This window comes from Thermobia domestica, chromosome 4 (assembly GCF_964235325.1).
Source record: "Thermobia domestica chromosome 4, izTheDome1.hap1.1, whole genome shotgun sequence".
Classification (NCBI taxonomy): Eukaryota; Metazoa; Arthropoda; class Insecta; order Zygentoma; family Lepismatidae; genus Thermobia; species Thermobia domestica.
The window spans coordinates 177,189,715-177,204,960 of record NC_137457.1 but is presented as its reverse complement, the minus strand read 5'-3'; the positions used below and the strand labels follow the sequence as shown (position 1 = coordinate 177,204,960).

At 34.2% G+C, this 15,246-nt stretch overlaps 1 protein-coding gene across 1 annotated transcript in view; it reads left to right on the top strand.

Moving 5' to 3' along the window:
• LOC145683407 (hemolymph lipopolysaccharide-binding protein-like) overlaps window positions 1–13,772 on the top strand; it is a 258,619-nt gene extending 244,847 nt beyond the window's left edge. The window contains exon 4 of the mRNA XM_081754744.1: window positions 13,029–13,772. Within this exon, the coding sequence (XP_081610870.1) occupies window positions 13,029–13,198 (170 nt within the window). The 3' untranslated portion in view covers window positions 13,199–13,772. The remainder of the gene's footprint in view (window positions 1–13,028) is intronic.
• Window positions 13,773–15,246: the final 1,474 nt, after the last annotated feature.

Sequence of the window (15,246 nt, the reverse complement as noted above, 5' to 3'; positions counted from 1 at the left end):
TGGTTTCCACTAGAACAAAGTGCTGGCTACACCAATGTTATAAAATTTGGTATATGTGTAGCAGTTGATACTGCGTGATTATCCTGTAACTGAACACTCGAAAATATTCTCTCTTAGCAAAGAGAATAAGAAGTTATTTCAAATAGTACCGCAAATGTCCCAATACCACAAATGTCAATACTCGAAATACCGCAAATGTTGCAGTATCATAAATGTTGATGCCGCAAGTTATGCGCTTTCAATTTTCTAAACAATCTTCATTTAATTCCCTTGCCAAAAGAAATTTTTCTGCTCAATTCTGTACTTTGATTCTTCTACAAAACGAAATTAACAAATAACAGCTGAAATACAAACGGAAAAGGACGAATTTTACTTGTTTCTTTTCCTTGCTTGATTTACATAAACAATTTCAGAAAGAATATGATTATTTTTCTTTAACAAAATGAAACATGTGACATTAGGGTGGTCCAAAATCAAATGCAAAAATTCAACTTGTTCAAAATAATAGTCCAGAAGGCTAATTTTTATCCTCTAGCCATAAGCTAGTTACCTGCTAAATTTAAACTCTATTGCTCAATATTTACAGGTCGCTCCATTTTCAACCTTTTTGTTTATATACCAATGAACTAGCGCTAGAAGTTTTCTGGACCGTTTTCAAAAATATAGCGTATGTCCTTCTCCGTATAAACTCGTTTATTTCTTAAATTTAAGGTAAATATATGCTGCACTATAAAAATATTAGATTGGTAATGGGTATACGCTCCACTATATTCATGTATACTATATTATAGTCGTCAAGACTACAAAGTAATTTAACACAGAGACTGTGCTAATAGCCGGATAGCCGGATAAGTTCGTAGCTTTCATTGTGATCATTAGATCGTGTCATCATGCTATAGATGGAGTCCGCTCTAGTGTCTTAAAAAAATGAAATGAAATTTTTGAGTTTTATGTCCCACGATTATAACGACTAGGCTAAAGGGACGGTGATGTTGAGAGATGAATGAAATGGTGAAGTGAAGAAAGCAGGACGAAACGGGGGAATCCCGAGGAAATCAACGCACACGCTGTTTGTCCACCACAAAGTTCACTTGGCGGGAGCAGAATTTGAACCCAGGACCCCATGTACCAGAGGTGACCGCTCTACCACTGACACACTGCGGACCCTCTCTAGTGTCTTCAAATGTTTGTTTAGTCCAACAGAGGTTCTATCAATTTCATCGTTCAAAAGATTTCATAAACAGTGGTCATCAATAAATCAGAATGATTTACAAAGACATCTGACGACCTATTTGAGAGTTCAGTTATGTACAGACGTTATGCACGAAATCCAATGATGCACAAACATATCAGATGTTAAAATATTTAGCAAGTGCTTTTTAAGCCAAGAAGCCTAGAGATGATTATAAGGAACTTTCCGTTTATTTCTCATATTTCTTGGTGGCTGCAACGACTTGGTGGCCCAGTGGTAGAGCATTCGCCTCCGCTGCTTGGGGTCCCTGGTTCGATCCCAGCTTTTTGGTGGACAAACACCATGCTCGTGGCTTTTCTCGGGGTTCTCCCGTTTCCTCCCACTTTCTTCATTCCACCATTTTATTCATTTTCCACCATCACCGTCTCCTTTCGCCTAACCGGCATAATCGTGGGACGTAAAACTTAAAGAATTCATTTCATTTCTTCTACACAAATGCAATTAAAGCCTGACTCTGAGAGCGCGACAATGTTATCTTGTTCGAAGGGTCAGTGACTTTGTGTAGAAGGTAATGTCACGCGAAGAGACAGGCTGCGCGTGGTCTTACCTTGTCTTACGTTTGGTAACATTACTCTTGGTCAAGTGGCCTATTGCTTATATCTTTAGGTATTTGCCCTTAGGCTATACAGCAAGCGGTGTGCGTTTTGTGTTACTCATGCTATTATTTGCTTTTCATGCATTAGGTTAAGGGGCAAGACACCTTGCACACCTTGGAAGGGAGTAACATATAAAATGAATGAAAACGACAACCGATTTTAATGTAGAGTTCATAGTTTCGAGGTCACTGAGATGGTTAGGCGTAAAGCTATCAGCTATTTTCTGTTAGTGGTTTCTTCATATACGTTTACCAAGTTAACGAACCTTGACTTATCTGCCTACAGTAGTTGGTTAGTGGGTCCTCGATGGCTATTTTTACTTTTTCCATGATCATCCCATACCATACAGTATTTTTTTATGTTTTGAAAAAGCTTCATTTTATCAATTCGTTAAACAACAATGTTTCTTTTTCTAACCATGTTTCTTAGTATTATGCTCTTCATTCTAACTAATTTAAATATTTTCAATTATTCAGAATTTTGACTAAAAATGTTACAATGATCAAGATTTGTATAAGAAGAGGAGCCTTCATTGCTAATCATTGTCATAACCGGAAGGAAAATCTTATAAAAAATTGAAATAACTTCTAACAGACGTAGAAAATCGACAGAAATAATGAACATTAACGATTAGCTGGCTGTTAGAAGTATAGTATATATAATTCTCAACCCAAGTAGAAGGTGCACTCTTCGCTTCATGAAAATAAAAAAATATTTTTCAAAAATAATTACAGAAAAGTAATTTGATGATATTTACTGCTAGAACGTAGGTTACTGGTTAGCGTTGACGCTTCGTAATTAGGAGTCTCCAGGTTCAAATTTCGATACGAGGAATCCTGGCTAGTGATTTTGCAGTACCACTGGGCGAATACCGGGATACTTTTTATACATAAGCTTTGGCAACTTTCTTGAAAACTTTGTTCTTATGTTGTTAATGTTTCAGTGTGAAATGACATTTTGCTGCATGGAAAATATTTTAGTAAACAAAATATAGTAGATGAATGGTTAGTGTAAGGGACCCCTACTTGTATTTCTTAGGTTCAAATCCCGAACGTTCTTATTGTTTTTTTCTTTTAGCTACGCTTATATATTGCGCTCCAGAAGATCAATTATGAATTAAATGTAGTCGCAAATAGTTTAAACTGAATTTTTTTTTCAAAACTGTTTGCTATTACATGTTTTTGTTTTACTTGCGATGTTTCAACTTTGATATTAGATCTTAGAACCCTAATGTAACTCATTTCCCTACGTCATATCATGATGAATGTTTTCACAACAACGATAGTTGGCCGGTAATACAGAATTCCATTGTTACTGCAGGCCGGATCTTGAACCCTGCGAGACGCCAGGTGAAGAGGGAGCCAAATTAGAAAAATGAATTTTGTTTTAAATCTAATTTTTATTAAAAATGTTATGACGAAAAATTTTCCTCATATAGCTTTAAATAAATATTATAGACTGAGATACAGATAAAATACATCAGAAGGGCATTATAGTCCAATGTTTGCGTGTTTGGCTTTAAAACACCTCTTTACAATCGAATTGGACTCGTACATCGATTGGTGCCAAAGTCACACTCACAATTGATGCTAGTTTGAGGAAAATTTCCCACAGCAGGCAAATTTTGGAAAGATTTTTAGAGGATTTTACGAATATGAGATAAATTGTAGGGAAATTTACTTTTTCAATAGATTTGTATTAATCACTACGGCAGTACGACTAAAGAGAAAGGCATTCTTTCTAGTACCCCACAATATGCCAAAATAGTGGCCGCGGTGGCTCAGTGGTAGAGCGTTTACCTCTGGTGCATTGGGTTCCGGGTTCAAACCCTTCTTCCGCCAAATGAACTTTGTGGTGGACAAACACCGTGTGCCAAACACTGTCTTCGCATAGTGCTTTGGTTCAATGACCACAGTAAAGGGTTGAGAAAGAACACCGTAAATGAAATGCACATTATCAAAGTTGAAGCAAGCATGGGCGCCCAAAAGGGGGACGAGAGGGCCGGGCCCACTTAGCTTACGACAAGTATAATGTATATGCATAATTACTTAAGATTTTCTTAATACAAATAAAAATACAAAAAAGTAATATAGTAACGAGAGAGATGACGACCCTAAAAATACTCTTCGAGACCCCATGCAAGCAAGTAGTATTTACTTGTCCATTCGTACAGAGAGTGGAGCGAATACTAAGAAAAGACGGACGGTACAAATGGAATGTTTTAAAATTATTTCTGAGGGAAATTTTAACTTAAGTTCCTAATAGCTCAAATCGCTGTCCACTGTTTAATGCTCACTTTGTTAATATCTATTAGTTCATTTGTCATTCGTCAACATTTTCATTTCTATCCTAAATCGTTTCGTTTTTGTTTTATTTTTTAAAATTTATAATGATGTGTGCTTTCACTTTTTATATATAAATTAAACATAATTTTCTTACAAGGCTGTCTATATTCTTTATTATAAATTAACGAGAAATGTTACAGCTTCGGAAGTATACCACTTCCTTCTTCAGACTACTATTCCAACTGAAATTATAGATAACGTAACATAATTTGTTATCTCTACCAATCAAGAATCATTTTTTCATTTTTCATTAAAGTGCAAAATAACTGACCTTGATAAGAGAGGACTACAATCCTCTTGGGACGATCCTCTTCTAAATCATCACTTTTCAGCTCTGCTTCAGTCATCTGATAACCCAGAAGATAAGGCCAGACTTCTAGGTACATCATCTCCAGAAGCAGGCGCTTGGCTCCATGCTATCCCGTCACCTTCTTTAGGATTACATCTTCCCAATGACAGTTTTCGAATTGCCAGTGCACTGCGTTTGGGAGCAGATGTTTGCGAGCAACACAGATGTCCTGCCTGTAGAAGTGTCGTAGACAAGAAGGGCCTTCATGGACTCTCCTGTGCCAATAGTGCGGGCAGACATTCACGCCACTCCAGCGTCAACGACATTATCATGAGGGCACTAATTTCAGCAGGAGTTCCTTCTATATGTGAACCGTTGGGATGCAGTCGTGCAGACGGCAAGAGGCCAGATGGTATGACTCTAATACCGTGGAAGAAAGGAAAAGCACTTCTATGGGATTTTACTTGTTCCGACACCTTGCCCCTTCAAATATACATTCTTCCTCAGCACAAGCTGGCAACGTGGCTGCTCGCCGGGAAACAGAAAAGCGCAGGAAATACAGCAATTTACTCGACAAATATCATTTTGTCGCTATAGCTGTAGAATCGGGTGGTTCATGGGTCCCGAAGGCCTTAACTTTATAAAAGAAGTTGGTCATCGCATTCGTTTATCGTCAGGAGATGCTAGAGCAACCTCATTTCTACTGCAACGCATCAGCATGGCAGTACAAAGAGGGAACGTTGCATCAGCTTTGGGAACGCTACCCTCTGGTAAGGAACTGGAGGAGATCTTTTGTTTGTAATCTCGACGAAGGTTTGAGGATGCTGTTGTGAGGCTTATCACAATAACGTGTATTATTGAATAATTATATTTTAATAATCTGTAAAATGTAAATTGTGCACTGTTCAAGGAATGTAATATTTTGTAGTTTTGCCAGCGGACTTAATGCAAAGTGGGATCTTATTGTTGTCTAATTTCTAATTATAATTAACTTTGAAGGTTACAAATTTGAATGAGGCCGTCGGTTTTAACAATATTTCATTGTTAAATTTTAATGTAAATAATTATTATTTATATATTTTGAAATGAATTTTTCAATTGTTGTCCATTGTTGTGACAATTTTAAACTTTTACAGAAATAATACTTTGTTAATTATTCTTCATATTTTTAAACATATATTAACTAAGTTAAATACTAATTAACTATCTAAATATTGACATTTTCTACCTAATATTGAATACTAAATTTTCTACCTGAATATTGATTACTAATTAACTACGTGAATATTGAAAAAATATAAATAAAATTTAACCCTATATTGTCCTTATATTCTACTTTTCTTCTTTCTTCTTTCTTCCCTTTTCAAAATGTCCTCTCATTCTTCATTAATATTCAAACCACTATGCAAGTGCATAGCTTTAACGTACACTTCTTTTATTCTCTTCGCTTCTTTCCAGTTCCTAACCAGTTGTCTCCCTTCATATTCCAATATTTTTGCTCCTTCCCAGTTACTTCGTCGCCTGTTTGGCTTGGAAATGGCATTCGTGTCGTTCTTCAATCTTACATCATCTTTATGCTGTTTCAAACGTTCTTGCATTCTCTTCTTGATTCCTCCTATATACGCCTTATCACACATCCCACATGATACTTCATATATCACTCCTTTCTTACATAATTCCGAAACTGTAACATTTCTCGTTAATTTATAATAAAGAATATAGACAGCCTTGTAAGAAAATTATGTTTAAGATGGACACAAGGCATTTTTATAAAACAAATTTCACTTTTTAATAGTACTTTGTTTCTCATGTAATAATAATGTCCAACGACATAAAACCAAGTAAGCATTTTATCGGAAAAGAAAGCTACAAAACTTAAAAAAAGATAAGAGGCAACCGAAGGCTCTAAAAAGTTTCTTTCGAGTTCTGGACAAAATCATAGAAATGTTGAGGTGGGGAGTTGTCAATACCAGTTCTGTTAACGAAGCATTTGCAGGTCAACATTCTTTTGAAACTGTAAGTTTATTTTACCTGATTGCAGTAATTTAATTGTTGAATTAAAATGAAACGATACGGTCATTTCTGTTACGGGTCTGAATTAAATTTTATGTATTTCAAAATATGTTGGAATACAGTTAGCTTTCACGCAGTATATAACTATATAACTTGAAAGGATATAATCGAAAGCGATGAAAGGTTATTTGTATGACAAGTATTTTTTTTGCAGTACTCTCACTTTCAATCACAGCAGCGTATACAGATGCTCGTTTTATTATAACAGATACCAATAATTATTAATCCATTCTCTGGTATTAAATTTAAATGGAGCGATATTTTAAATTAGTAATAATTAGTAGTAATTTTAAATTAAGTTGAGTTTTGATTATTAGTTACTTGTGTTCAGGGATGTACCAACATAGGTGCTAGGGATGTGCACGAGACGAGTCGAGACAGGATTTTCCAGACAAAATTCGAGTCGAGACATGACTCTTCCAATAGAGAAATACACATTTTCGAGTCGAGACGTCACTTTTACAGCACATTTTCGAGACGAGACAGCCACACATCTTGTCGCGTGCTCATCCCTAATCGGTGCAGTGTTCCTTTCAGATAAATCTTCCGGGGGGGTTCACTTAGTATTAAGAGGGTCACTGCTGGTACTCTTTTATTTATTATTATATTATAGACGTATTATTTTGATTTCTCGGGGACGGGGGGCAGTGGTCCTTTAAAAATATGTGTGGACGAAACACTGCACAGGGAGTCTGAGAGTCTGGATCCACCAATTAGTACAATTCCAGGGGCAAATACACAAAATTATTTGCATTTTGTAGCCTATTCCGAAAAATCTTCGGACCCCAAAGAAAAGTCTTGGGTGCATCATTGCTTGTGTTTACATTGTGTTACTGCATCATTTCGAACGTCTATGTTGGAAAGAAACATGTTGGAAAGAAACATTGTGTTACTGCCTCATTTCGAACGTCTATGTTGAGAGAATTGAATTGTTGTATAGGCCTAAGGGGCCCTAAAAAGATGTTTTGCGGAGGAACCTGATTTTAAAGTTCTGCCACTGGATCGCGGACAAATTAATTATCAATTAAGATACAGGCCTTTGTCATTTGTTGTGCATTGAACAAGTTTAACTAAAATTAATAAAGAATTATTTGAAATCATGTATATCTCAAGAACGATTAAATAGACTAGCTTTGATGGCCATTGAAAATTACATTCTGAATGAAATTGATATGGATGCAATAATAAGAGATTTTACCAAATTGAAAGCCAGAAAAGTGTCTTTATAACATGATCTTTGAGTAACAAAGAAAACGAGAAATTAAGCTAATTATCATATTTGTATCACTAGAAAACACTATTTAAATATGCTTTTAATGAAGTGTAAGAGCTCTTACCAATGCTCTTTGCCAAAACCAAACCTGTGATAATCTTAGACTTGAAGGTCATGAGTTTTATTCTATTTCGAAATGTTTATGTTTCAACAGTATTTGTCAAAATACATCTTAGGTATACATTTTAGTTGTTTCCTGTGCTTATTTAATAAAAAACAAATATATAAATTATTAAAACTGGAACTTTGGTCATGATTCATCCACAGTTAATTAGTTTTAATTTCGCCATTTTCCTTCAATACGAACAGGAAGACTGAATTATTATATATTGAAGAAATTTTAATTGTATCAATTATCTGAAGATTTTTTGTCCTTTACATGATTCTATTCTGTATTATCATTTAGGCAAGGGTGACTAAATATTGTTTGCTTACACTTACGACATGGTTACAACCGACCCTGTAACTTATATATATATATATATATATATATATATATATATATATATATATATATATATATATATATATGTATATATATATATATTGAGAGAGAGAGAGACAGAGAGAGAAAGTTTTGACTCAGAAGACAGTACAGTTGAACGTACGATGCAACATGGGCTCCTACAGGGATTTTAAACGAATTTAGTATACGTATACATTACGATCTGAACAATTTACCCCTAAAATTGCTTTCGATCACTGAAATAAATTCCTGCCTACGCTCCTGTAAAGCAGTAAGAATTTTAGGGACTGATCAGGAGTTAATGCCTCCCTGGATGAACGACAGTTCCCCAGAAATCATACCTCTGATAGGTCCGTTTGTGACACCAGTATTTGTATATTACCACTCTTCACTCTCAGTGTATTGAAACTTAAGTCAAAGGAACTGTTCTGAAATCTTCACCGGTTCTCTCCTCTGAAACCGCATGCGAATGGGGCCAACCTTGGTCATATATCACATCTGGAATATTACCGTTTATGTCAGAGATCCCGAAAAATATATATTCGAGACAAATATAGGATGTTTTCGATTTTATTTAATTTATTTATTTATTTATTTTATTTTATTATTTTTTTTACCTGTTACCCTCCCACTCTGACCTCCATGCCAACTAAGCCTAGACTTGAACTTAAGCAACATCGACAGCGTCACTATTCATCTGCGACCACGAAAACTAATACAATAACGATTTCGATATTAATATTGTTCATATTGAGTACTTTTATACGGATGGCTTCAGTGTCTCCACAACTATGGAGCAATTTGAACAAACTTAAGTATAACTATTAGCTAAATGTGCGGGTGATCTCTTTCGGAGAGGAATTCATTAGCTACTTTTCCAATGTAGTGGCTTTTTTCGCTTTCCATGCTAAAGATTGCCAAACACCTCAACTGTATTTGCACCACTGTCCTATGAATATAGATTTTAATGGCATTTACTTTACTGAGTGCTCGGTTAGGTGTTACTCTCGTCACAGGAAAAGTGAGATTATGTTATAAATGAGTAGGGGTCTAAACAAATAAGGAAAACTATTAGCAATGAGACTACTCGAAATGACTTTTCGCAATATAATGGAACAGTATTTTATTCGAATGTGAAGGAAATCATTGCATAAATTAACCCTTCTAATCCTTAGAAGTCCAAGCTACAATACGTATCTAATAATTTTGAATTAGAAATATATGCATTGAGTTTCATATCCTTAACTTTAAGGTCTCCTGAGTTAAGTAAATGAATAAACTTCCTGCTAACGTAAGAGTATATAACGCTTTGGGCTTTAATGGTATCGGTAGTGTAATTATTCATTTCAGCAACCCCGAAACCTATTGAATATGCTCTCACATCTTCCAATTAGGAATTTTTAATTTTCACAACTCCCATTAAACCTCCATGCCGATAATTCTTAACTTTGATCTGAACGATATAGAAGGTTTCATAATTCATATACTAAAAAGCTATGGATTTAACATTAATATCGTTCAATTTCGATTATTTTTACACATCCCTATGTCTCCAGGGGCGCCCATTAAGGGGGGCAAGAGGGGGAGCTTGCCCCCTCTAGAAGAAATTATACTTTGCAAGATCGAAAATCCAATAAAATTGTTTGAATATTTAAACAAAAATTTGGAAATGGAAGCTATATTGGAAATGTCGCTGAAACATGCCCCCCTTTGAAAACCGCAATATGGGCGCCCTTGTGTGTCTTTCATGATAGAGCTAAGGGTGATACGGGTTTCGACTCCCGGGAGGAATCCTGTGGTTCGGGCTCCACGTTAAGTCGTAGAGGCACATATTGTATAGAGTCGCAGCTGAAAGACACGCTGAACTCAATATCACCTCACCTCGTGAGATATTCTACTTTTGCATAATTTCTAAACCACTTTTCTTCCTTTGAATCTCCTCCTTCCTCTTAGGAAACGCATAGGTTCAAACCGGAACTTTCTTCACGGTTGGAGGACGCAAGGCTACTGTACCACACGCGTATAACCCTTATGGGACTACGGTTGTGAGTTGCGCAGTTTGAATAGCACGCACGAATAAACCACGATAAACCACGCTTACATTTATATTTATTAAAATCTCATATTAGGACTTACTCCGCAAGACGAACTTTTAACAAATGTGACTTTTAAAATTCTTTTCTTCTTCCTCTTTATTATTATTATTATTATTATTATTATTATTATTATTATTATTATTATTATTATTATTATTATTATTATTATTATTATTATTATTATTATTGCAATAGCTATATGAAGCAATTATCTCGGTCAATTTTGTAAATACACACGATTCACTAACGGGTAGTTGTAGAAAGTAGGCTTTTGCAACATCAGTTGTTAACTCAATCGCTAGAGCGCAGACTCCTGGATTCAAGGGTTGCGAGTTCGAATCTAGTCTGAGTCAAAAGATTTTTTCTGATATAATTCTTGAAATGGAAATCTTTCTCTATTGACCTTTATCTCCTAATTCTGAATAAAGATGTTTTTTGGATGTGAAAGAAAAAGTATACTCGAATATAAGAGAAGAAAGATAAATTACATGATATCTTTTGCAATTCTTAACTATATTTTCACCTATCTAGGACGTTTCTAAAAAATTCAGACTTCTAGACCTCTTTTTCTCTCTCTTACGTGTCCTTCAATTAATTTCTACAGTTACTTAGGGAGTCACATATACATATATTAAAGATGTCGTATCTCTTTCTCTTATCTCTCCATCATGTCTGGAGATGAATGTTTTGACAATAGGTTACAGACACGATTTTACAAAATAATACGATCTGCGATATCAGTGATACATATTGTGGCGTTTAAGTTAACATATAATAAATAAAAAAAAACTGATAACACGAATCTTTTCGTGCACTGATTCTTCAATGACAGAGCACTGATGCTTCAAATCTGTGTCTTTACTCAATATACCTATGTTATTTCCCTAGTCAAAATAAAATCTCTTCAAAATTAATCACAAATTCTCATGCAACCATCCCTTCCTTAGAGTACTGTGCGGTCACATACACGTCACGGTGATGTAAAGGCACTTCTGGCGACGAGGATACATATTAGAACTGCTGAATGTGTATTTTGACTTTTTCAATAGAAATAACAAAAAAAAAATTAGTTTCTGTTAACCACACCTGCTCTGTTATGACTTGATTATGTAAATATTGTTAATTTATTATTAATAATAATAATAATAATATTTAGTGGTGATGGAGGTAGTAATTAGTAGTAGTAGTAGTAGGAGTACTAGTTGTATTTATTATCATCAGTGTAAGTATCGAAGCGTGAACTACGAGACAACCTTATCCATTCATCAACTGGAGACTCTTTATTATTATTATTATTATTATTATTATTATTATTATTATTATTATTATTATTATTATTATTATTATTATTATTTAGAGTGCCTACGAATTTACTTTCCTATGTCTAATCCAACTTCGGAGCTTACAGCTTAGTTTACTATTTTCACTAACATCCAGGAAGAATAGGACCCAAGAAAATAGTTTAAAGCAGGACACTATCGGTAGAGAAAGATAACCACAATAACATTTCTAAATATTAATAAAACATATTTTTGTTTTGCAATATGGTCCAATGCATGAATTACGCTTATTTAGCAAGTGAAAATCTTACATGGGTCAAAATGACCCATCAGTGCTTAAAGGTAGGCAGACTAGATCAGTGCTTCTAGTGTTATTGATGTATGCATTTGACAAAGGTTGATGAAATGTGCGGAACTGTTACGTATGTGCTTTTGCTAATATATTGTAAATTAAGAAAACTTTGAACATATCTCGCATACTTCTTGTGAAAATGTAGTTACAATAATACGTGATATTTCCTGCGTTGTATTAGAAAATGATGGAGTGGGGAGTTTAAGCTTTACAAATATGTGTGTTATCATTAGACGGAGAAAAATCTTCAGTGAACTCGACTTAAGTGTTAGCAAATTATGTGTAAGAAAACATACAAATAAAGATGTGAACGAGGTAATCGTACAAAATGAAACTATGAATTATTGTTGCCAAATGCTATATCATTCACAGCTATATCAAATAAATTCACTATTGTTTTCGAGAAGTTGATTGAACATAAATATACACTTAATGTAAAACGAAACTCTTTTCGTGATAATGTATCAATTGGTAAATTTCTTGCCTTTGAACACTGGCAGTGAAAGTCGTAATGTTAAGTAGTTAATAAAAACACATTTATGCAACTCATTCACCAAATTGTGCATAATTTGTATCTCTTGGCATATAAATGCTTGTTGAGACTATATTTCAGTTACATATTCATCTAATGATGTGACGTGATTCGTCATACAACATACGATTTCCATATTTCAGATTATTATTTTAATTCCTTGCAAATACTATGCTTTAGGAGTTATACTAAACCATAATATTTCTCCAATTTAGGTCCAATTCTCCAATTTAGGATATATCTAATAGTATTGCCTATTCATCAAATTCAGATTTTTCGATGTATGCTAATTATTTTGAAGAATGTGTTCACCTACTTAGTTATACACACTAAAATTAATAAATAATAATTCGACATAAAACTCAGAAAAATGTCATAAATACACAAGTTAGACATTTGTTCAGTTGAATTTCTAACAATTTTAGGAATTTAACTCAGACATCATAACTTACTGTCTGTTTCTTTTTCTCATAGGCGAACCTCTCGAGTCAACTGGATATAGCAGCTGGTCACGCGGTCAGCCTGATAATGCTAGGGGCAAAGAACACTGCGGATCAATTACCAGAACGTATAGGGATGGGATGAATGACATCGAATGTAATAAAAAATGTTATTCTATTTGTGAATTTGAGTTATGGTGGTAAAATATGCAATATAATGTAGCCAATATAGTATCAAGCAAACAGATACAAAGAATATGATTTGTTCTGCACGTTTTTGGTAGTCAGTATTACAGTTTAATATTGTGTTACAGGTGTACAATGATAATAGGATCGAGTCTAATATTTTGATTGTTCTGAGAAGAAAATATTTTCCCTAAGATGCTCTGCAAAACAAGGTTTTATGAATTGATTTTCACAATTATAGAGAAAGAGTACAGATGAAAATGGGTCTTCACAGATAGTATGCAAATGATTTACATAAACTATTACTTTCAAAATGTATATATATATTGTTCTGGATTCTTTTCTCTTTTCATGAAATACAACCCTTGTTTACATTACATAATATAGGAGTATCAAAAGTAAATACCACGTTCTTATAAAAATTATTTGACTTTATTTTTTGTAACAATACTTAAGTATAAATTGCGAATACCAAAGATTAAATGGTACTTAACTTCGGAGAATATGAGACAATCTCTTTGTCAATCATTTATTGAAACCTAGTTTAATTTACTCTGAATATTATACTAAATACAGACTGAATTTAATTCTTTGTTTTTCGGATAATTTAATTAAGCATATGAAAATAAGTTGATTTTCGCTAGTTGCCTAAAATAAATAATGTTATTTGTTGTATGAATTTTTTTCAAAGTCTATACACGTAGGATTTATACAATATACGTATAGTAGGGTATAGCACCAATTGTCCTTATTGTACCAGTAGTCGTCGTTTACTCACTAAAATCCTTAAAATAAGAAAAGCACATTTGCTTAAAAATCAGATATACGCTGCTACAATGTCACGTGACTTGTAACAACAGACCCTTCTGTGGAATAATGGTTTGGGGAAAAGTAGCGAAGTGATGAAGTACAGTGCTGGAGAGTGCTCAAGTATGCAAAAACGCATGCGAATTAGGTATGTTTTTGGTCACTTACCAATTGCAATATTAAAGTTTTTTTAATAATCTAAATGATTGAATCTTAGATTTAATATTCCTAGAATACGTTTATCGTGCAAGATTTTATGAGTTAATGGGTCTGGCGACTATTAGATTCTATCCTAATTACTTGTACTAGAGTTCACCACACCTGACGACTTTTAGATCATACTTCTAATACTAAAGGAACCAACGGTCGTCTGCTTGCCTGCTTGCTTAAATTTTTGAATCTTGCTCTCTCGCTCGTTACACCCAGAGTGCTAAAACCTGATGGCACAGAAGAAAACCTCCTCACTAAATATTTTTGGAGGAGAATTACTCAAACTAGAAACCTACTGGTGGGACAATAATGTGAAGTAAAGTCAGAAGTTTGCAAAATAATTGGAGTAATTCATATCTTAATAACGTGTAAATCATATCTGAATAATGGATAATGATCTGATGAACTGGCCAGCTTTATAATTCTTTTTTGTTACTCTTCAGTCAGTCTTTCCTCATTTTCATTGTAATCATTAAACACCCTGGTTACATCAAGATCACGTGAACCAGTAACAGGGACGTTCCCAGCGAGTTGGCCTATTGTGTCCTCTCCCTCCGAAAAATACTACTTATAGAATTATAGTTAACAATTAGCACATTAGTTTTAAAGGTATCAACAGTTAATAACTAAGCCTGTGCGACGTTTCGAACGAGTGACTGATGTTTTTAAATATCAGGATATTGATATCGACATTTTGTTCGATATTTCGATATTTTCGACATTTTTCCTATTTATAAATTTTCGATATTTTGATATTGATTATATTTATATATTTTTCGATATTTCGATATATGGAGCATTAGATATCGATTTGTCGATATCAATTATCGATATCTAAATGCGGATATTGCAAAGATGTGTCGAATCCCTTTCGAAATACAACGAACCTGATTAGGGATGCGCAGAAGACGAAACAAGATGAGGCAGAATTTTCGTTACGAAATTCGAGAGAAGACAGAGCTCTTCCAATAGAAACAGATACAGTTTAGGAGACAAGACAATTTTTGCCGCACCTTTTCAAGAAGAAACTGCCTAAACTCTTGTCTCGC